Source organism: Manis javanica, chromosome 18, assembly GCF_040802235.1.
Source record: "Manis javanica isolate MJ-LG chromosome 18, MJ_LKY, whole genome shotgun sequence".
NCBI lineage: Eukaryota > Metazoa > Chordata > Mammalia > Pholidota > Manidae > Manis > Manis javanica.
The window spans coordinates 16587380-16610792 of NC_133173.1; the positions used below are offsets into that span (position 1 = coordinate 16587380).

Genomic DNA, 23413 nt, shown 5'->3' on the forward strand with positions numbered 1-23413 from the left:
AGCACAGGACACAGCAGAAGTGATGAGATACCGCTTCTGATATGCCGCTTTACAGAGACCATGGCTTCTGTCCTGCCTGCCTCTTGTGCTCCTCACTCTGAGGGACGTCACCTGCCATGTTGTGAGGCACCCTACACAGGGCTTACATGGCAGGGAAATGAGGGAGCTGTGGGGCCACACCCTTTGGAGGACCAGAGTCTCACCAACAACCTCAGGAGTGTGCATGGAAGTGGATCTGTCTCAGGTGTTCCTTCAAAGGAGACCCCCGTCCCCACCCATAGCTTGTTTGCATCCCTGTGAGACCCAGAATCAGAAGCCCCAGATAAGCCACATCCAATTCCAAGTCCATGGAAACTGTGACACAAAAAATGTTTGTTTTAAGCCACTAAATTTGGGGGCAACTTGGTATGTTAATCAATAGATAACTAATACAATGTGTTATCCATGGTGCGTGTGTGAGTGTGTGCACACACAGAAGGACCATATACCTGTATCTGTGTTTATATATCTCTGTAGCTGCTACATAGTACATGCCATGGTTCATATCGATCAGTTCAATCTCAGCCCAGTGCTACAAGGATTCATTCTAACCTTTCCCACTTTCCACATTTGTAACTCCCTTCTTCAACAGTGAGAAACCCAGTTCCCATTAGCCACAGTATACTGATTTGATTTTTCAGTCCTAGAATACACAGAAAGGAGTTTCAGAGTTGCCATCTTGTGTCTCTATGAAAAAGTGGCCTGCTCGCGGGATTTCAATAGCTGCTTAGTGTTCTTGTTGTCTTAAGTCAAAAGTCTGAATACTGTGAACTCCATGTTATTATTTTTTTTAATGTTATGCTCTTTCAGCTTCTCTGGAAAGTGAGGCATGAAATGAAAAATGGAATGTATATTTTCTCTCCAGACAGAAAACGCTCTGCCTAGCTGCAATGCACCAGATTGTGAGAACCTTCTACATAAGAAGGGCTGGGCAGGGAGGGACCTGGGAGGCTGGCCAGTCTGAGCTTTCTCCTCTGGGCTGGGCTGATGCTGCTGTTGAACTCCCATTATCTATGTGGTCTTCAAGCAGTCATTAAATTATTTGGAGAGAAAAGTATACAGTACTACTTTCTGAAGGTCCCTGGGGAAGGTGTTTAATTATAAGCATTCCTGTGATTCAAAAAGAAGCCGAGTGACCAGCTGATGCTGAGATCTCCTCAGAAAGGCTTGGCTTGGGCAGGCCTTGCAGGTCCTCGCGAAAGGATGGAAACCGGAAGTGGACCATCTCTGCTTGGCTGGGCCTGGGGCCAGGACTCTCTGGGAGCAATCTGACCTCACAGGGGAGAGCCTCTGTGACCCTGGGTTGTCGCTGCCACCCTCCAAGGAAGTGGCATCTGAGGTGACAAGGGAGTCCCCAGATCACCACTGCTTCCCAGGTGGGTGGGGACAGACAAGGGGCAACAGCAAGCCTTGTCCCACCAGACCCTTGGGGCCACAGGTCACACTGTGATGCTTTCCCTGGAGACTGTGGGAGGGTGGTTTAAGGACATGAGGCTCTGCCCTCCGTGGTTTCTCCAACATATGACTCAGGATTCTCCAGAGTTCTCATGCAAGGCTGCACCATTTCCCTGGGCTGCCAACCCAGCCCACTCACACAGATCCCAAAGATACGAACACACACACTCACCATAAACACACCACACACTGCATTGCATATATGCCACATGCATAACACACACCATACATGTCCCACACAACACATGCCACACATCACATACCCACTCCCATACACCCATACCCATGTGCACAGCACACACATCACCCCACACACATACATACCCACCCTACACTTTATGCTCATACACTACACATACACAAGCACACAGGTCAGATGTACACAAATACCACCACACACAGTGATCCAGCCCTCAGGAGATAACAGCGCCAGACGCCGGCTCCCCAGCGAGGTGGGTGAGTCTCTTCCTGCCTCCCTCTGCTCCAGGGAGCTGTCCTGTGCTGTCACCCCCTTGAGCAGGTCAGTCTTCACCTCTCATCTCACGTTCCCAGGTAGCCTTGGAAGTCCCCACAGCGCCCAGCATAGCATCTCAGCAAATGGATATAGGTGACATAGAGTCCAGGGACCGAAAAATGGCAGCGCTTCGTCACAGAGCAGCAGGACTGTGGGTGATTTTTTTTTCTTTAAAAGAAATGATTTCATTTCACTTTTTCATTTCAGACAAACTTTTAATATTTTTAAATAGTTACATAACTGAACAGATATGTAATTCAAAATTTTAAAGCGGATAACTTATGTCCATACAAACCCTGCACCCAGATGTTTATTGTATCCCTTTTCATTAACTGCCAAAACTTGGAAGCAACCTAACGCCAGAAGGTGAATGGATACCTGAACTGTGCTACACCCAGACAGTGGCAGTTATTCAGCACTACAAAGAAATGAGCTATCAAGCCGGGGGAGGCATGGAAGAAACTTGAATGCATATTATTAAGTGAAAGAAGCCAATCTGAATAGGATACATACTGTACGATTCCAACTATATGACATTCTGGAAAAGGCAAAACTATGAAAACAATAAAAGATCAGTGGCTGCCAGGGGTCAGGGGGAGGGAGGGATGAGTAGTTGGAGGCCAGAGGAGTTTTAGGGCCGTGAAACACTCTGTGGGTAAACCATGGACTTTGGGTGATGATGTATCAGTGTAGATTCAGCTGTGGTAAAAAATGTACCATTCTGCCAGTGCACTTAACAGAAATCATGTTGGCAGAGCCGCTTTGGGAGATTGTTTGGCAGTTTCTTATAAAACTAAACATACTATAACTTTATAATCTAGCAGTCATGCTCCTTGGTATTTACCCATAGTGGTTGAAAACATGTCCACACAAAACCTGCACACAGATTCTTATAACAGGCTTATTCATAATTGCCAAAATTTGGAAACAACTAAGATATCCTTCAGCAGTGAATGGATAAATAAACTGTGGTACATCTAGACAATGAAATATGTGCAGCGCTAAAACAAAATGAGTTATCAGGCCGTAAAAATGGAGGAATCTTAAATGCACACTAAAAGGTGAAGAAAACCAGTCTGAAAGGCTAAATACTGTATAATTCCAACTATATTACCTTCTGGAAATGCACCGCTCCAGTGGGGGTTGTTGATAATGGTGGAGCCTGTGTGTGTGTAGGGGCAGGAGATATACAGGAAATTTCTGTACATCTCTCTCAATGTTGCTATGTACCTAATAATGAAGTTTTTTTAAAAAAAAAAAAACCATGCAAGTAAGAGAATGGATTGAAATATTTAAAGTGGTGAAAGAAGCAATAAAACATCAACCTAGAATCCAATATCCAGACAAATTATCCTTCAAAAGTGAAAGAAATTAAATACTTTCCCATACAACAAAAACAAAGGGTATTTGTCAGCCACAGACTTCCTTGCAAGAAATGTTAAAATATACTTATCAGACAGAAGAATAATGATATGTCAGAAACTTTAATCTTCATAAATAAAGATTTATTAGAGAAAAAAATGTACCATTCTGGTGGACAATGTTGTTAACATCTGTATGGAAAATCTCTGTACCATCCTTTCAGTTTTATTGTAAAGGTAAAACTGCTCTAAAAAAATTAAGTCTTTTAAAAAAATTTAAAAGGACACCCAGCCTATGGGTGGCTCCTTCCCATCCATGTCCCCCAGAGGTCCCCCCAGGGGGAACCAGTGTTAGCTGCTCTTCATGCACTCTTCCCAGTATGTTGGGTCTATTTCCAAGCAAGTATATTTGCATATTAGTATTTCTCTTCTGTAACAGAATGACAATACTGTAGACATTAACCTGTGTCTTGCTTTTTCATTTACTATAGCTCGGTGGTCTTTCCCTATCAATGTAGAGAGAATATCTTATTTTATTCTTTTTCTTTTTTTAAATAGTTGCCAAGAATTCCATCAATGACTGTTCCATAACATAGGGAACAATCCCCTACTGATAGACAGTAGATGACTTTGATATTACAAACAAAGATGTAATAAATAACTTTGGACATGCATCATTTTGTGTGTGTTCAGGCATATCTGTAGAATAAAATCAATCCTCCAAGTGGAATGACAAAAGGTATATGCATTATAATTTTGGTAAATTACTGCCAAATTGCCCTTGACAGAGATCACATGAATTTCCAATTCCAACAGCAGTGTTATGTTAGTACCTGCTTCCTCACACCCTTCCATATTTTTAGTTATAATAGTAACATTCTGCAAACCTGAGCACCAGTTAAAGAGTCCACCTGTGAAATCGCCACAGTGTGTAAGGGCCTGGAAGTCTACAGAAGACTGGGTTCTTGAGAGCAAAACAAAGACCTAATTAGAGACATGCCGACTTTTTCAGCTTCTCCAGTAACTCACATTCACACCACTGACTTACCCCAGCATGACATAATTCCTTCTTCACACATTTCAACTTGCAGGCAAAGCCTAGGTTTTCCAGCCCTATGCAAACCAGGAACCCATATTTCCAAGCCATTTCTCTTAAAAGGAACCAGAGCTAAGATCGTTACAGACTTGCATCCATCCTTATTGGAAGTGTCTATTTGGATGTTTTGGGCAGACCTCCTGTGAATGGCATATTAACTTTATAAAAGTAAAAGAAGGACCTCTGATGATGGCTTGGGAATATATTGGCCTAATTTCCACTTCTTTCTCTTTCAGGGACAGAAATCTTGGATAGAAAAAACCTTTTGCAAAAGAGAATGTATCTTTGTAATTCCCAGCACAAAAGACCCCAACAGGTAAATTGGAAGCCCTAATTAAGACTTACCAAATCAGTGTTTGTCCACCAGTTGCCAGCAGCTGTTCTTCAAATGTTTATGGGTGGCGGAAAAGGAGTCAGGAAGGATTACCAGACTCTATTCCCCACATGAGTCATTAACCAGGAAGCACTTGGGCTAATAAGCCCTTCTGTTAAGATGCAGATAGCCTCAGGAAAGAATTGGTGTCCAACACTCATAATGTTATTCAGATGAGAAGGAACTTCCATCACAGGAAAGATCTGAGTGATTAACTGAACTAGCCATAATTTTATGAAATAGTTTACTTTGCACACAAAATGTCAAACAATTTCATTCTCATCCATGAAAATGCATGTGTTATAAACTAAGCAGAGGACCTTCTAAAGCCATGGAAGTGGCCAGAGATGAATTTAGCTAAAACTTTTCATCTCTGAAAGCAAGCTTTGAGGCTGAGTTTGGAGGGCTGAGGGGAATGATTTATCTATACGTGCCCACTGTGAAATCCAGGCAGGTAGGATCACTGAAGCAGAGTGCACAGACTCTTAGAGATCACATGGTTCAAATTTACCTGACACGTGCAACTTCAGTGCCCCCCATGCTCCCAAGCTCACCTCCTCCACCACAACCCCACAGATTCCATTCCCTGCCTAAATCCTAATGATTACCCTCCAAGGTAAGAGATACCATTATGGGACAATGCCAGTGATCATGAAAGTCTTTCTTTTGTTGCAGCTAAATGCCCCTCCTTGTCTCAGTGGCACCCAGACCTCCTTGAGGAAACTATGTGGTTAATGACTCATGTGGAGAATGCCAGCCCTCCCTAACACCTGCCAGCACTGCAGTACCCCACACAACCAAGTGGCTAAGCAGCAGAGGAAGCAGAAAGGACCTTAGGGGATCACACACAAGACCCCTCTGTGAGCAGCATGCATTTCTAGCATGGGTTAAAAAAAAAAAACGAAATGAAAAAACAACCATTTAAAGCCACTGGAAATGTTTCTAAGAACCAACAGCAAATAAATAAATGTCTATTCAAGAAAACCTACAAAAATTCAGCAAGAAAGGCTAGAGACCCTAGTATTTGAACCAAAAGAGCTTCCACCCTTCCCCCTGCCAGCTCAGTAAATTAGACTCCACTCCAGATTGCTGCAGCCAAGAATGCAGGGTTCCCTATATCCCAGTAATAGGAGGAGGACTTCAGCATTTCTCATCCTGTTCCCATATATCTATTGCTGAAGCTAAGCCCCAGATGGGGCATTTGGGAGGTGGGGGCTCCCTTCTTCTACCCAGGCCACACAACCCTTGCAAGCAGTAACACAGAAAATGGGAGTGGCCATACTGATTTCAGGCAAAATTGATTTTAAAATAAGACAATGTTACTAGAGCTAAAAAGGGACATCTTTATAATGATAATTAGGTCAATCCATCGGGAAGATAAAACAATTCTAAATACATACACACCTAATAACAGAGCAGAAAAATGCATGAAGCAAAAACTGACAGAGATAATGGGAGAAATAAACAATTCGATAATAATAGTTGGTAACTTCAGTTCTTTCAGTAATAGGTAGAATCACTAGACAGCACGTCTAAAAGGGAACAGAAGACTTGAACAACACCGTAAATCAACTAGACCTAACAGACATCTGTAGAACACTCCATCCAAAGACAGAATATACATTCTTTTCAAGGGTATGGGGCACATACTCCAGGACAAACACATGTTAGGCCATAAAACAAGTCTCAACAAAGTTAAAAGGAGAGAAATAATACAAATAATATTCTCCAACCACAGTGGAATGAAATTAGAAATAAGAAATCAATAGCAGGAAAAAAATAGAAAATTCACAAATATGTGGAAATTAAACAACACACTCCTAAATAAACAATGAGTCAAAGAAGATATCAAAAAATAAATCATAAAATACTTCAAGATAGTTGAAAATGAAGGCACAGCATACCAAAATTTATAGGTTGCAGCTAAAGCACAGGTGAGAGGGAAATTTATAGTTGCAAATGCCTATTTAAGAAAGAAGAAAAATCTTAAAGAAATAACCTAAACTTCTACCATAACATGTTGGAAAAAGAAGAGCAAACTAAACCTAAAGGAAGCAGATGGAAGGAAATAATAGAGAATCAAATTTAAGTTAATAAAAGTAGGAAATTTTAAAACAATAAAGAAAAACCAATGAAATAAAAGCTAGTTCTTAGAAAAGATCAACAAAATTGACAGACCATTAGTTAGATTGGTGAAGAAAGAGAGAAGACTCAAAGTACTAGACTCAGAAATGAAAGGACATTACTACCAATCTTATAGAAATAAAAAAGAGTATAAAGGAATACTGTGATTTGTACACCAATGACAATAAAAAAAAATGACAATGAAAATAACTTGGGTGAAATGGACAAATTCCAAGAAAGACTACTGAACAGATTCAAGAAAAAATACTCAGGCTAAATAGACATATGAGAAGTAGAAAGATAAGATTCAAAAGTTACTCACAAAGAAAATCATGGGTCCAGGTTGCTTCACAGCTGAATTTTACCAAATATCTAAGGAATTAATACCAATTCTTCACAAAATCTTTCAAAAAATAGAAAATCATAGAACACTTCCCAATTCATTTGATAAGGCTAATACTATCCTGATATTAAAACCAAAGACATGACAAGAAAGGAAAACTGCAGATCAATATCTCTGTTGAATAAGGATGCAGGAATCCTAAACAAATACTACCAAGTCAAATCCAGCACCATGTAAAAATAATTATACACCATAATCAACTGGGATTTATCCCAGGAATGTGATGTTGTTTTCACATTAGAAAATCAACTAATATAATACATCATATCAATATAGTAAAAAATAAAAATCACATAATCATCTCATTTGACACTAAAAACATTTGACAAAATCCTATGCTCCTTTATGATTAAAAAAAAATAAACACCCAGAAAACTAAGAATAGAAGAGAACCTCCTCAACCTGATAGAGGGCATCTATAAAAAATCCACAACTAACGTCATACTTAGTGGTGAAAGATCGGATGCTTTGCCCCTAACACCAGAGACAAGACAAGGATGTCCACTCTCACCACTTTCTTAAAAACTGTACTAGAAGTTCTAGCCAAGGCAGTTAGGTAAGAGAAATAAAAGACATCTATATTGGAAAGGAAGAATGAAATTGTCTTTATTGGCAGATGACATAATATTGTATACAGAAAATCCTAAGAAATCCCTAAAAAACTGTTATAACTAGTAAGTTCAGCAAGGTTACTGCATACAAAATCAGAATGGGAAAATCATATGTATTTCTATGTACATGCAATGAACAATATGAAAATGAAACTCACAAGACAATTCCCCATATGCAACAGCATCAAAAAGACTACAATATTTAAAAATAAACAAAATAACTGAAAAATGTACTTTGAAAAGTACAAATCGTCATTGAGGGAAATTAATAAAAATCTAAATAATTGGGAAAGAATCCCATGTTCATGGATTAGAAAACTTAACATTGTTAAGACAGCAACATTCCCCAAATGATCTACATATAGTGCAATTCCTATAAGAATCCTAGCTGCCTTATTTGTAGAAACTGACAAGCTGATTGATATAGAATTGCAAGGGACCCAGAATAGCCAAAATAATCTCATTTCTTTTTTAAAAAAAGAACAAAGTAAGAGGACTCACACTACCTTATTTCAAAACTTACTACAAGGCAACAGTTATCAACGTGGTGTGGTACTGGCAAATGGACAGACATACAGACCAATGGAATAGAACTGAGAGTTCAAAAATAAATCCATACACTGCCAATTTGTTGTTCAGCAAGGTTGCAGAACCAATGGGGAAAGAACCAAATGGTGATTTGATTTAGACCCCCACCTCACACCATATATAAAAAGTAATTCAAAATGTATCCAAGACATAAATGCAAGAGCTAGAACTATAAAACTTTTAGAAAAAAACATAGGGATAAATCTTCATGACATTGGAATTGGCAAAAGATTCTTAGATATGACCCCATAAGCATGAGCAGCAGCAGAAATATATTTTCAATATTATTTGCTTGTGCAGAGAATTGTTTTATTAAACAATAGAAGAGTTCAACAATACTGAAAAATCCCCGAAGGTCACCTCCATATCTCAAGGGAATGACTGTACTTTGACACAGCATGTTCAGTAATTGATGCCCATATTGATGTTGCCAAGACATGAAAAAGTTAAAATAAATTCAGTGAGGAAGGGCAACCATCCAATGTGTTTAGAGAAGACTGGTATGTAAATAGATATGATTATCTATTATTATTATTATCTAGTTACCTATTATGATTATTTCCAGAAAGATTATTGATTACCTGGAAAAGGCCATCATAATGGGCATTTCTGTCCCCAATAAAGCTGGATAAGTAAGGTGTTAGTCTGGCCCTGCTCAGGCGCTATGCTCCCATTCAGGCTACCTCATCTTGGGGAACATGTTATAGAAGATGCTCCTTTGCCTTCGTTTCCAGGTGTTGCTGTGGGCAGTTCACCAACCAGCATCTTCCTCCTCTGCCAAGTGGAACAGCTAGCAAAGATGAAGAGGAAAACAAACAGGTGGAGACTCAGCCTGAAAAATGGTCCGTCAGCAAACACACCCAGAGCTACCCAACAGATTCCTATGGGATTCTTGAATTCCAGGGTGGTGGATACTCCAATAAAGCCATGGTAAGAGAGGTCATAGGAAGGGATGCCACTGAGCCTGCAGGCTTCATCAGGGGCCCAGCGTCCCAGACCTCCAGACTGCAGACACCTGGGTCTTCTTTCACAGGTGTGGCTCAATCTTCCTAGATACTCCACTGCAAAGACATAGATCTGCACACTCAGCTTTTTAGCCGTGACATTTGGAAACTAGGTGGTATTATACAGAACACATAGAGACCCTTAAATCCATCCACAAATCATGCTTCCAACTGTGCAGCCATACTCATCGCTCCATTTCCAGTAGTGAGGAAGAAATTATGTTATTTGTTTTAGGGGTTTTGTTTTGTTGTTTATGACTGTGGACCTTCAGCCCCTTTTAAATGGGATAGGAGTGTTTGGAAATACTTCCCTCTGAAGTCCATCCACAGCCTTCCTGCATTCAGCTGGCCCAAGAAGACCACAGTCTTTCACCTTTGCATGTCAACAGGGAGCGTCCTCTGCCTTTCAGATGTGCTCTGGCAGAGAGGGGCGGCGCCAGCACTGTGAGCCCTTTCAGCTAATTCTGAACAATACTCCCACATGCCCAGTCAGATCATTTTGCAATTTCATCTTATTTCACTGGCCCAACATCACTGCTCAAATAAAATTCAGTTATGTTCCAAATACAACAACATAGGGTCTGTGGAATGGCACCATTATATTGGCATGGATGCAAAGAAGGAATTCATTGGAACCAAGGCATCTGACCATTAACCCCTTCTTCACCTTGAGGGGAAGGTCAAGTCCAGAGGTTGGCCAATGATCCCCATTCCCAACACCCACTCACTGTGGCCAGTGAGCCACTCCATCATCAACATCCTGTCCAACCTCTGGGGCCATGGTTTCAGCTGAGCCAGCTTTGGAACTGATTCCTTCAAGATTAGGGTTGCCAGGTAAAATAGAAGACATCCAGTTTTATTTGAATTTCAAATAAACCATGGATAATTTTTCAGTGTAATTATGTCCCAATATAGCATGAGGTACACTTACACTGACATATTTTTTTTGGTGTTCACATAAAATTCAAATTTAACTGGGTGACCGTGTTTTTATTTGCTAAATCTGGCAGTCATTCCAAATTTCCCTTCTGTCACTTGGCCACAGACTCACACAGAGGGCCTGAGAATCCCGAGGGAGAGAAAGCCAGACAGCCCTTGCTTGGACATGAGCCATACCCCTGTTCTGCTGTGATACAAGAGGAAACAGCAAGAATGCACGCTGAGTGTCACACACTCTTTTGCAGTATATCCGCGTATCCTATGACACCAAGCCAGATTTGCTGCTTCATCTCATGGTGAAAGACTGGCAGCTGGAACTCCCCAAGCTCTTAATATCCGTGCATGGAGGCCTCCAGAACTTTGAGATGCAGCCCAAGCTGAAACAGGTCTTTGGGAAAGGACTGATCAAGGCCGCCATGACCACCGGGGCCTGGATCTTCACTGGGGGCGTCAGCACGGGTAAGAGCAGGCCCTTACCTGTGCTGTGGGCATACAGACCCAGAACTCACTGCGGGTCCCAAAGAGCTTTTGAATGATTAAGATAAAAAACATATTGCATCTTGATAATATTTATGACAGAAGTGAAATCTTTATTCAGTAGCTTGTTTTTTATTTTGGTATGATTAATGGTCCACATTTTCTGGCTCTCACTCCAGGCCATTCCTTGAACTGAACCCTCATTTTCATTGAAGTTCTTGACAGTTCTTTACCCATCATCTGGGAGAAGAACCTAAGGCACAGAGAGGCTGAGGGACCTGGGGGGCAGTCCGGCTCTCAGAGTCAGCTGAATGCAGTCACGGATTGCCAGAGAGTCCCCAGCTACTTCCATCCTTAAGTCTTAGAAACTTGTGAAGGAAACCCCTGCACGTTGCTTTGGTTTGGGTTTTGGTTTTCCCTTTTCTGGAAGCTAAGGCAGGATGTTTAGTTATTATAGACTCAGACTTTCAGTGTACTGTCTTTTAATGATGAAGATTATGTGTCAAGCCTGTTCAGGAGGGAATGGAGTGGTTGAGAGAAGGAACTCCTAAAGTTCATAAATGTGGTGTGATGGGAGGTAAAGAGCCTGAAAATATGACATCTGGCTGCTCACAGGTGTCATCAGCCACGTAGGGGATGCCTTAAAAGACCACTCCTCCAAGTCCAGAGGCCGGGTTTGTGCTATAGGAATTGCTCCATGGGGCATTGTGGAGAATAAAGAAGACCTGGTCGGAAAAGATGTAAGTGTTTTCTCCCCAGACAGCGGCAATTTTTAAAAATCACAGTCTTTACTTTGAGATAATTGTAGATTCACCTGCAGTTGTAAAAAATAATAAAGAGAGATGCCATATACCTTTCCCCTTTCCCCAGTGGTAGCATCCTGCAAAACTATGGTACAATATCACAACCAGGATGTTGACATCAATACAGTTAAGGTGCAGAACATTTCCATCACCACTACGAAGTTGTCTAATAAACCGTACCTAGTTCCCTACTGCCGCCACTACCTCCTCAACCCCTGGCAACCACTAATCTGCCCCCCTCATCTCTATAATCTTATCATTTCAAGAATATTATATAAATGGGATCATATATACTCTGTAACCTTTGAGGACTGGCTGTTTTCATTCCACATAATCCTCTTGAGATCCTTCAGGTTGTCGTGAGTACCAACCATGCATTCTTTTTTATTGCTGAGTGATATTCCATGGTATGGATGTGACACATTTGCTTAACCACTTATCTGTTGAAGTGCATCTGAGTTGTTTCTAGTTAGGTTATTTCAAACGAAGCTGCCGTAAGCATCTGTGTACAGGCTTTTGTGTTAACACGAGTTATTTCTCTGCAAGACTTGCTAGGAATGCACCTGCTGGGCCATCACTAATTAAAGTGCTGGTGTCCTTCATACGCAGCTGGTGGGATTGCAAACTGGTGCAGCCACTATGGAAAGCAGTATGAAAACTTCTCAAAAAATGAATAATAAAAATACTGTATGACCCAGCAGTTCCACTTCTGGGAATTTACCCATAGAAACAAAATCACTAATCAAAATAGCTATATGCACTCCTATGTTTATTGCAGCATTATTTACAACAGCCAAAATATGGAAACAACCTAAATGCCCATCAATAGGTGAATGGATAAAATAGATGTGATTTCATATATACAATGGCATATTACTTACCATGAAAAAGTATGAAATCTTGCCATTTGCAACAGCATGGATGGACTTAGAAGGTATTATGCTCAGTGAAATGAGTCAGACAAAGACAAACACCATGTGATTTCACTCGTATGTGGAATCTAAAAAACAAAACAAACAAAATTGAAATGGACTCATAAACACAGAGAACAGACTGGTGGTTACCACAGGGGAGGGGGGCATGGGAATGGATGAAATAGGTGAAGGGAAAAAAAATTAGTGAGAATGTTTGATATCTTGATCTGGGCAATGCTTACAAGAGTGTGTACTCATGTCAAAACCCATCAAGCGGTACAGTAAGATTTGTGCATTCTACTGTATGCACCTCAATATATTTAAAATTTTTTAATGAATAAATAAAATGCTGACTTGTCATTATCTAAAACAATTTGCTTTTTTCTAATTTAAGACAGAAACTCGCCCCCACCAACAATATATCCTTCAGTAGAGAGGATAGGGAAGTGAGAGTCGATCTAAGAGCACAATTAGATGAAGCAGTTGCCACGTATAAATGCATTCTTCTCACTTCCTCTGTTAGTGTGAATATCTAAGCGCTGCAGCTCTGATTTGTGCTGTGCATTTTGTCAGGTAACGAGAGTGTACCAGACCATGTCCAACCCTCTAAGTAAGCTCGCCGTGCTTAACAGCTCCCACACCCACTTCATCCTGGCCGACAACGGCACCCTGGGCAGATACGGCGCTGAGGTGAAGCTCCGGAGGCAGCTGGAAAAGCACATCTCTCTGCAGAAAATCAACACCAGTAAGTTCTGGCGAAGGCCACGGGCACTGGGCTGCTGCCGTCACCGTGCAAACCAGGCTGAGAAGGAAGCCGCCCAAGGGCCTTTAGAGCTTCGGCGGTGATTCTTGTTGGGTCAGCGGAGGGTTCCAAGCCTAGACCCCGTAGCTGAGCCACCTCCGTAGCGCACCCGTGAGCTGTGCCCGGATGCTTCGCCCGGGTTCCCGAGGAGGAGGAGGGGTGCTGGAGGAACAGCCCTGCCGCGGTTGCCATGGAGATGGCATTGCCCAACCTGTTACCCAGCGCGTCCAGTTCCCTGTAATTACTGCAGTCATTTCTTTCAAGTTTGAACAGGAAAAATGTTTCTTGTTCAAAGATGCAGTATGATTTGATCAACTGCTAAGTTTTATAAGATATTAAATCAAGTAGCTTTGGGACCTCACTCAGACTAAGGGCCAGGTGGGGAACCTCTGCAGAGGGTCGCAGGCGCCATCTGCTCCCAACAGCCTGCCTGGGAGCACATCTCTGCAGAAGACCAACACCAGGAAGTTCTGGCACAGCCCCTCCGCCATGGAGACACTGTGGGGGTCAAGCTGTAGAAAGGAAAGAACCACAGCCTGACAAAACGATAGTAACGACAACCGGTTAGAATGAAAATGGCTGGTGTGATCTGTTGGAACACAATCATACTCCAGCAATTCTTACTGTCGAACTGCTTTTAAAAGATCTTAGAGTGTTTTGGTTTTACCATTACCAGCTAGGTTTTTGTGAAAGCCAGTCTAGGCCTGGAAATGGTGACTAGGAGGCATAATTTAGGGCCTCTGAGACGGCACAAGTGGCTGGAATGGAGATGGTCCTCAATGACAGGCAGATTTCCAAGGATTGGATCTTGTTAATTAACTGGTTGATGACTACATATTTTATTCTTGCATTTTTAAATTTTCCTGGACTTGTAAGTGTTCACACTGCCCAACTTTACCTGGCCATGTGACTTGTGGACTTCCCTTTGTCATCCTTTGCCTAGGGCTCTGAGTGGGGCAAGGACAGCAAAGGGGTGCTCAGTCGTCACCTCTCACATCACAGAGCTTGGGGAGTCAACCCTAAACCAAGAAAAACCAATTTTAGAAAAGAAAGTGATTTGGCCATCATATTCCTGAAAAATCTAGAGTGCCCAGCCTTGCTGGAGTTAGCAATCTCAGAGGCAGGGTCCATAATATCTTGATCCATTTTTCCAGTATTTCTGGGCCAGAGCCTGGCACAAAACAGACCCTCAATGCATATTTGCTGAAATGAACTTAACTGAGATTAGTCCGATAGGAGAAGACAAAGTTGTTAAAATTTTGAAGAATTCCTGACTGTAAGGAAGCATCATGGAAGCAAAAAGAAGCTCTGAGTTCAGCTCCTGGAAATTCTTAGATCTCCTCCTAATGTATGCCAGCAGATTTTATATTTAAAGCCTTCAGAGTTATGAGGCCAAGGGTGTTTCTCCTATTTGCTGTTTGTTAATGTTTATCAACTAACTCCCATCCCATCTAACAGACACCTGGTGAAATATGCTCAGTATTTAAACCGCCGTGACCATTTTGGGGTAGAATCGTGGAGCAGGGAATCGGTCTCTGGCTCTCCCCCTCCTGCTGTGCTCCCTCTCCGGAATCCCAGGCTCTTAGAATCTGGCTGCCTCCTGCTTCTCAGAGTCCACCCTGCTAGTGCTGCCGCCAACGTTAGCCCCTTCCTACCGTGTTCCTGGACAGTCCTGCTATCCGATAGAGACAGAGGGTGGGAGCAATTATTAACTGACAGGCAAATGGTGGTCTGTAGGTTGGCCTCCCCAGGTAACTCACCACCTGTTGCAGGTACTACAAGCAGAAAGAGCTACTACAACATACCACACTTACATGCCACTTAAGGTTTGCAGAATACTTTGATGGCTGGACAATTTCTTCCATTTTGTATCTATTGCTCCTTTAGGAGCTGAGCGAGGCATTGTGATGATTCACCTTTTACAGAGAGTCATCTATAGTCATGGTAGCTTGGTGAGTGGCCCAAGGCCCTCAGGCTAACATGTGCGAGGCTGGGAACTAAACTGACCTCCCCTATCCCTGGCCTACATCCTCTTTCTCTGTGTCATTCTTTAAGGGACAGCCACTGGGGGAGATTTCACCTGGGGCAGGGCAACAAAGGAGGCTTATTTTCATCTTGCAATATTTGTCACAGGTCACCTGGAAGAGCCTGTCTGCCAGGTGAGTTATATGTGAAGATTACCTGCAGATGATTCAGAAAGTTCATGATTAAGATACTGGTTTTTCCAGTGAGGCCATAACATGGGGTTTGAATAAAAGAATGAAAACAGTCATCACGTGCCAGAATCCTTCAAGTCTCTTGAACACTAACACCACAGGGAGCACCCTGGAAGTGGTAGAGGTTTGACCCTTCCCTGTGTTCCAGGAATTGACACAAGCAGGCAGGCAGTGTCATGACATTGGTCTGTGCAGTGAATGTGGGTTTTGTTGCAGGAATGGGGCAAGGTGTGCCCGTTGTGGGCCTCGTGGTGGAAGGAGGCCCTAACGTGGTTTCCATCGCCCTGGAATACCTCCGAGAGGACCCTCCAGTCCCCGTGGTGGTTTGTGACGGCAGCGGCCGGGCCTCGGACATCCTGTCTTTTGCACACAAGCACTGTGATGAAGGAGGGTAGGATTTCTGATATGTCGCGAAGGATGGGTTTTTAAGTGCCCTCTTGTTAGGCCAAGAAGACAACCTTAAGTGATACATTTAGCCATTCCAAAAATGTTAAAAATGAAGATTTACTAGATCTCCTCTCCCATTTCCCGAGGCCAGCATGTGAGGGAGCTGTCAGAGCATGCTCTCTTTCTTACGGAATTCTTTCTCTGGGAGAATACACTCTCTCCCGGCTTCATTTTCCCTTACAAGGTTTCCAACGAGCCTGGAATTTAGGCCAAGTGTGAATGCAGTTTTTGACTATGGTCCCTTTTTGTCTCCTAGCAGGGGGTACCCTCCAGTGGTAAAGTTTCGAATCAAAGATAGCAGTCAGACATAGAGATGTCTGATTCATTCATGTACAGATTTAACTGGTGTTTCTTCTTTGTGTTTCCTTGGAACAGGATAATAAATGAATCCCTCAGGGATCAGCTTCTAGTTACCATTCAGAAAACATTTAATTACAACAAGACACAATCACATCAGCTGTTTGCCATTATAATGGAGTGCATGAAAAAGAGAGAACTCGTAAGTGTCTCGCGCTTATTTCCAAACCAGCTCCACAGAGAGAATTATGTTTCCTTTCTAATTCTGTCCATGTGTTCACGATGGAGTTGTTCATATTTTAGGTCAGCCTTTTCCAAGAGGCAGTTTGCAAGTCTGTACCAAATTGGCCGTTACATCCTCGTGATGGAAGCAGAATACGCACGTGCTGAGGAGGGAAGAGGGAGCCAGGTGCTTTCAGACCTTAGTGATACCATTGCCACATGGTACCAATTCTGATGCTCATGATAATTAATCAGATTGAAAGACTTGTAGAGAGACATACGCTTACAAAATTCTATCGCTTCACTTTCAAAATACAGTAATTATTTCCCACTCTTTCCCTCTCAAATTGTGCTTCTAAGATATAGGCACTCTTGTTGCATGTGTAAGACAGTGCTTCAAGATTGTAAATCTACAAATTTCCTACAAGTATATCAAATCTGAGTAGAAGTGATTTTGTCTTCCCTGGTAGCAATTTAAATATTGGAGTGTAGATCCTGAATGGCTCCCTCCTCGCCAGGGCTTTGGCACAGAGTGGGTAAATAATAAAACACGGGCCCTGGCAAGGCTGCAAAGTCAGGACAAGCAATCCTGTCACCTCTGGAAATCAAATGCGCCTGGTTACAGTTGTGTAGCTCTCAGAGTCCTTGCACTATGCATGTCTCTATAGTCCTTTTTAAAAACAATGCCCCAATTCTCCCTTGTATTTTCAACTTTGCTTTACCCAATCTTTTCATGATTAACCTGTTTTCAGGTCACCGTGTTCAGAATGGGTGCTGAGGGTCAGCAAGACATAGAGATGGCAATTTTAACTGCCCTGCTGAAAGGTGAGCTCTCAGGAAAGGGCTACTCCTGCCCTTTGAGTGCTGGCACAGCTCATGGCTGGGAAAACCCTCTCCCTCTTCTGCCAGGAACTGTGGCTATTGCTGACAGAATCGCGAGCCAGCCAGGCTACCTTATCCCTGCATGAAGCTACCACAGCGTGGCAAAGCTCAAAAGGGGTTTCTTGAGAGGGGGTGTTTTCTGTAGGTGCCAACGCCCATAATGGGCTGAAGTCAGAACCAGTTTCTATTTGTAACTAGTTCATTAAGGGTTTCAACTCAGAGAGGACAAAATGAGAAATGGCTTTTCATTTGCAACCACTGTATCCTGCAGTGCTTTGGCCATTTTCCCCATCCTGCTCCTTATGGCCGGCAGCAACCTGGCCTTTCAGGGGGGTCACTCGAAGTCATGCACTTCCTCCCTGACTCTCGGCTACACTGGGATAATGAGGGGACAGAGACAAGAGAAGAGAGGGTGTCACCCCCAGGCCAGCTGCTGAGCAGTGCTGTGCTGGTCTCCCTGTGGCTGGGGGCTGGCGCCCTTGGGCTCTGCTCACCTTCAGTCTGCAGGGGCAGCACCCCTGGGCGGGGCCTGGTACATGTCTGGGCAGTCCCCGGGCTCCTGCCTCTTGCAGATGAGGGCTCCAGAGTCCCTGGATTCTTCTGTGCTCCTCCCAGGGCGACCATGCCAAGCTGACAGGGAAAGAAGCTGCCTCCTCCCCGTTCCCAGGCTGATCTTTGAGAACATGGAGCCCTGAGCTTCGGGGCCTGAGCAGTCACCCAGAGGCAGGGGAAAAGGCAGTGGTGCTCAGCTCCAGGGCAGCGCTGAATCCGCCTGGGGCAGCCCATGCTCGCCACACAGAACCTGCCAAACCCAGGCTGCCCAGCCACAGAGTGAGAAACGCCTCGTTTCTTGCCTTTCCAGGAACAAACGCATCAGCTCCGGACCAGCTGAGCTTGGCGCTGGCTTGGAACCGCGTTGACATAGCACGAAGCCAGATCTTTGTCTTTGGGCCCCACTGGCCGGTGAAACTAAATGTTTTTCAGTTCATACCGTTTATCATGACTTTGTGCAGATGATATATTAGTATGTTCTCCCGTGTGACACAGATCTCAGGAAATTATCTGGGGTTTCTGATGAGCCACAGTGTAATCCATTTGGATTATTAGGAGATGTTGCTATTTAACTTCTAAGACCCAGTCAGAAGAGCTACTAGCAGTAATCACAGATTCAAACCAGATTCTTAAAGAAATAATCACTAAAAATTTACTGGTAATAATGGGCTTTTTTTCTTTTAAAGAAGAAAAGAGCTCATTAAAATTAAATATAATGATTGCATTGGGAGCACTGACTTCTCAAACTATGTTCCACGAAACCCTGGAGGCCTAGAGAACTGTGTGTGTGTGTGTGTGTGTGTATCAGTGTATTGTGTGCATGTGTCTGTGAGTAGCACACATGTAGCCTGCATAATATGCATGTGGATGTATGGTCTGTAATATATGCATGTGGTTTAGTGTGTGTGTGTGACGTGCGTCTGTGGTATCTGTGAGTGTGATATATGTAATGTGTGAGAAGATGTTCGTATGTGTGTGATAAGGTTGTGTGTGGTGTGATTGTGTGTGGTGTGTTGTGAGGGTGTCTATAATGAGTATGTGTGACAGGCAACTCTACACCTGCTCCCTCAATCAAAGCAACTTCTTTGATCTGCTTTGTGGATTGGGATTCAGGGTAAATTTTTGTTTGCAAAAAGGGCTTTCATGCTTTAAAAGGGTTTGGAATACCTAGAGGGTTCATATTGGATTTTAAAGACCATATTTCTCAAAATATGCTTGGCATATCACTGCACAAGTGCATTTCATTTTTTACAATTACTCTTTATCAAATTAGTGTGAAGAGTTTGTGGAATAAGATGAGTCCATTAAAGGAAAAGGATATGGGGGCAGTGCATTTGTGTCTGTTACTTATTGAATTACGCAAATTAAGAAGAATAGTATGGTACCTTAAGTAGTGTCATTTCCTTTTTAATCTCCCGTGGTTTTCTCTAATTTTCCTACTCTTGGTAAGGGAATTCAGAGCAAAATAAAATGACCCAGGAAGACTATGAGGCACAGTGCCATAGCAGAGAACCTGAAAGATTCCAAGAAGGGCTGCAAAGATGAACTCTGCCATGAGCTCTTGAGACCTTCTACTCAGGAAGTAAGGTGCAAGTCTTGTTTGTCTGTTTTTTTCTTTGCCAACGAGCAACTTGCCGAAGACACATTTGTGACTCAGCCATACAGAGAGAGCTATGCTTCTGAGATTATAGAAAAAGCCTAACCCAGGGGACCTGCCCCAACATGCAGGCCCTGCCTGGTGCATAATGATGGCTCTGGACCTCCCTGGGCAGGTCCTCCTTTAGCCTAGGAATGCAGTTGCTCTGTATCCACCGACTGGGGTTGTAGCATAATGTGCAAGAAGGCATAAGTGGTCTCCTGCCCTGTAGTCAGTCTTTCTGCTAATCACCATGCTTTCTACCCACCATTAACTCATTCTTTGAGAATCTGGTCCCACCTCTACATTACTCATTGTGGATGTCAGCTTTTTCTCCACGGTTTTAACTGCCCAGCAATATTTCCAGAAATCTGTTAATAGCTCTGGTCTACCTCTCCTCCCTGAAATGGAGTTTTCTTTGTCATAGTCCTCTGCTGTCATTTCCATGGAGAAGGAGGGAAAGCAGGAAACATATGATCAAGACTGCAACCTGGAACCAAAAGTCCTTCACCGTAGCCCCACAAGGGGATATCTGGTCTCCAAAGTCTTCCTTTAATAGTTTAAGTGCTCAATTTACTATATGTCTGTGCATTTATAGTCTCTCTATAATTCTTACTGGTCTAATAGTGAGTTGGCGGTAGGGAGGACTTGAGAATTGCTATACAACAAGCCAATCCTAAGTCTGTTATATCTCACTAGTCAAAATTTGTGTATCTATATTTTTTTATTATTAAATGAAAAAATAAAAAATAACAACAAAGAGATAGTAGTGCTTGATACACACATGTAACAAGGTAATTTCTTTATATTGAATCACAAAAACTAGGGCTAATAATTTTTGAAGGGAAATAGATGAAACTTAATCTGAGCATCTGGGAGCAAGTCCTGGGGACACTGAGACTGCTGCCCATTTTAAATACAAAAGTCTCCAAACTTTAGCCAGCTCACTAATATTTTAGAAGCAGAATGGAATGCCTGTTTACTTATCAGGATGAGAACTATTTATTTGGCTTCTGTCTGGAAGAGGGCCTGTCCTTGTCAAAATCATGAACTAGAACCAAAAATCTAAAGTAGAAGTTAGTAAAAGTACCTGATGTTTGGATAATATACTGTGCCATAGCGCTGTGTTCACATACCTGAACGTTACTGATCAGCCTCCACAGCTCTGAGAGAGGCCTGATTGTCCTCAATTTGTAATTTGGAAAAAAATGATATATCTAAGAAGTTAAGCAACTTTTCTCAAGTTTACTCATCACACTCGGCATAGCATATAGACCAAAGATGAATTCTCAAGAGAAATTTTTAAATCTTTTTAACTACATGAAAGTGAAGATATAATTTATCAAAGTTTGTAGGATGCAGCAAAAGTAGTGCCTAGAGGAAAATTCTTAGTAGTGAATGCATATATTAGAATAAAAATTAGAGCAGAAATCAATGACATTGAAAACAGTAAATCAACCAAGGAAGTTTATAAAACCAAAATCTAGTTCTTTGAAAATTTCAAGAAAATTGATAAGCCTCTAGCCAGGCTAACTAAGGAGAAAAGAGAAATGACACAAATTACTAGTATTAGAAATGAAAGAGGGCACATCACTATTGATCCCATGGATATTCAAAGAATAATAAGGGAATATTATTAATGACATCTCTAGAAAGTGATTGTTCAACCCTTATTTGTGAAGAGGAATTTCCTCTACTCAGGCATGGCCCATGCCATCCCACATCCTTTTAAAAGAGTGGTGTCTACAAATTAACACCCTGTGTGGTGTGATCTTACTGATGAAGCCCAGAGAAGGACTGTCACATGCCTTGTCTGGGACTACACTTCTAGTAATACAGCAGTATGTAATTTTTCACTAATATTAAGTTTACGTTTGCAGAAATTCCCAAGGGTTTGTCAGGTGCACACTTCCTAAACCACACCTCCCTCATCCTTCAGCTCTGGGGTTAGCTATTTGGGTACTCAGCTGGGCCCGGGTGGATGACATTGTTCCTTGTTACATTTCATCTTGCTAGATTCAGTCCGTTATTTCAGCCTGTCAAGATTTTTAAATTCCAGTTATGTTACCCATTGTACTTACTGTTTTCTCTCAACCTATTCAAATGCCACAAGTACCCTCTCCACAGTCTGTCACACCTCTCTTATTATTTGTGATTCTTCCAGAACACTTTGTGTAATACTTTGTGTTTAAAGTATATTAGTTAGAAGAGCCCTTTCTACAAATGGCATCTGGAGTAGGGTGACAGCATACAGAGCAAATGAGAGCTGAGCCCATCCTACTGTCCACCTTCATCCAGGTAGACCTTGAAGCCATTTCTCAGAACTAAGGACTCTGCTGGCTGAGGCTAAAAGCTACTCCTCCAAGATGGCCAACAGAGGTCTTAGAATCCTAGGGTATGACCCATGAAGGAGACCGGGTGAACTTGTTTGAGCACCTAGAGAGTCTCATACTATGTTTGACCACCTCTCTTCCATCCTTTAATCTTCGGGGGCAAAGACTGATGTCAAACGAGAGGAGGAAGGAGGAAGGGTGCTGTGATCCTCACTTACTCAGAAGCAGTGAATGGTAGAACAGATCTCTTGTTTGACTTTCTTCAACCAAATCAAACTTTAAAAAAAAATCCATATTTTCACTCATTAACTTTCTTAATAAATGTTGGTCAACCACTTCCTATATGCCAAGCCTTGTTCTAGGCTCTCTGGGGACACAGGGCTGAATACAGAAGACCTACTGCAGCCCATACAGAACTCTCCATGTGGCACTGGTGTGGACATGGGCTGGGAAGGTGAGCAGGAGGAGGAAGACACAAAACAGGTAATCAGACAAATACTGGGCTGTAAATTGCATTATGTGCTCAAAAGGAAAAATGCACATCTGCATGACAGGGAATGTGGGGGATAGAGGGTACCAAGGAAGACCTTTCTGAAAACATAGAACCCACATTAAGACCTGACCAGTGAACAGATGCGGGCCCATGAAGAGGGAGAGGCCAACACCTTCCATGAAGAGAGAAGAGCATGGGAGGCGCCTGGGGCAAGAAAGTAATTGATATTTTCAAGTAATTTATTGAACAGGAAAGAAAAGCCAGTGTGGCTGGGATGCAGTGAGAAGAGGGTGACTTGGGAGGAAACTGCAAGCCAGCCAGGAGCCGTGTGTTGCAAAGCCTGCTGACTTACTGTAGGACAGGAAGCTGGGTTCCAAGTGCTTGGTGATCCACTTAAGGACTTTTCTTTTTTTAAGCAACAATAAACATTTATCATCTCACATAGTGTCTATCGTTCAAGAACTTGGGAGTGGCTGAGCTGGGTAGTTCAGGCTCAGAGGCTCTCACAAGATTGTAGTCGAGCAATAGGCTAGGGCTACAGTCATTTAAAGACTTGACTGGGGCTGGAGGAGCCCCTTCAGGATGGCCAACTAAATCGCTGGCAGGCTGATGCTGGCTGTTGACTGAGGGCCTCGGTTCCTGTCTACGTGGACTCTCCATAGGGCTGCTTGAAGGTCTTCACAGAATGACGTCTAGCAGTTTTTGCCTTTCTGCCTGGTCTTTCCCCTTTGTTTCCTTGTTATTGCTTTTTTTTTCAGTTGTTGCATTGTGGTGAAAGATATTTCAATAAAATTTACTATCTTAGCCATTTTTAAGAGTGCAGTTCAGTGGG

At 42.6% G+C, this 23413-nt stretch overlaps 1 protein-coding gene and 1 long non-coding RNA gene across 2 annotated transcripts in view; one reads left to right on the forward strand and one right to left on the reverse strand.

The window, feature by feature from the left end:
- The window catches only part of TRPM1 (transient receptor potential cation channel subfamily M member 1), a 95244-nt gene that overhangs the window by 26091 nt on the left and 45740 nt on the right, over positions 1 to 23413 (forward strand). Inside the window, exons 2-10 of the mRNA XM_037000485.2 lie at positions 4702 to 4781; positions 9299 to 9494; positions 10753 to 10966; positions 11600 to 11724; positions 13275 to 13446; positions 15936 to 16110; positions 16542 to 16665; positions 17438 to 17510; positions 18430 to 18530. Of these exons, the coding sequence (XP_036856380.2) occupies positions 9492 to 9494; positions 10753 to 10966; positions 11600 to 11724; positions 13275 to 13446; positions 15936 to 16110; positions 16542 to 16665; positions 17438 to 17510; positions 18430 to 18530 (987 nt within the window). The 5' untranslated portion in view covers positions 4702 to 4781; positions 9299 to 9491. The remainder of the gene's footprint in view (positions 1 to 4701; positions 4782 to 9298; positions 9495 to 10752; positions 10967 to 11599; positions 11725 to 13274; positions 13447 to 15935; positions 16111 to 16541; positions 16666 to 17437; positions 17511 to 18429; positions 18531 to 23413) is intronic.
- Positions 7203 to 13585, reverse strand: LOC140847251 (uncharacterized). The gene is made up of 3 exons (XR_012127067.1): positions 13347 to 13585; positions 12669 to 12787; positions 7203 to 9354 (listed from the first exon to the last, which is right to left on the reverse strand). It is a non-coding gene; the product is annotated as an uncharacterized lncRNA (long non-coding RNA).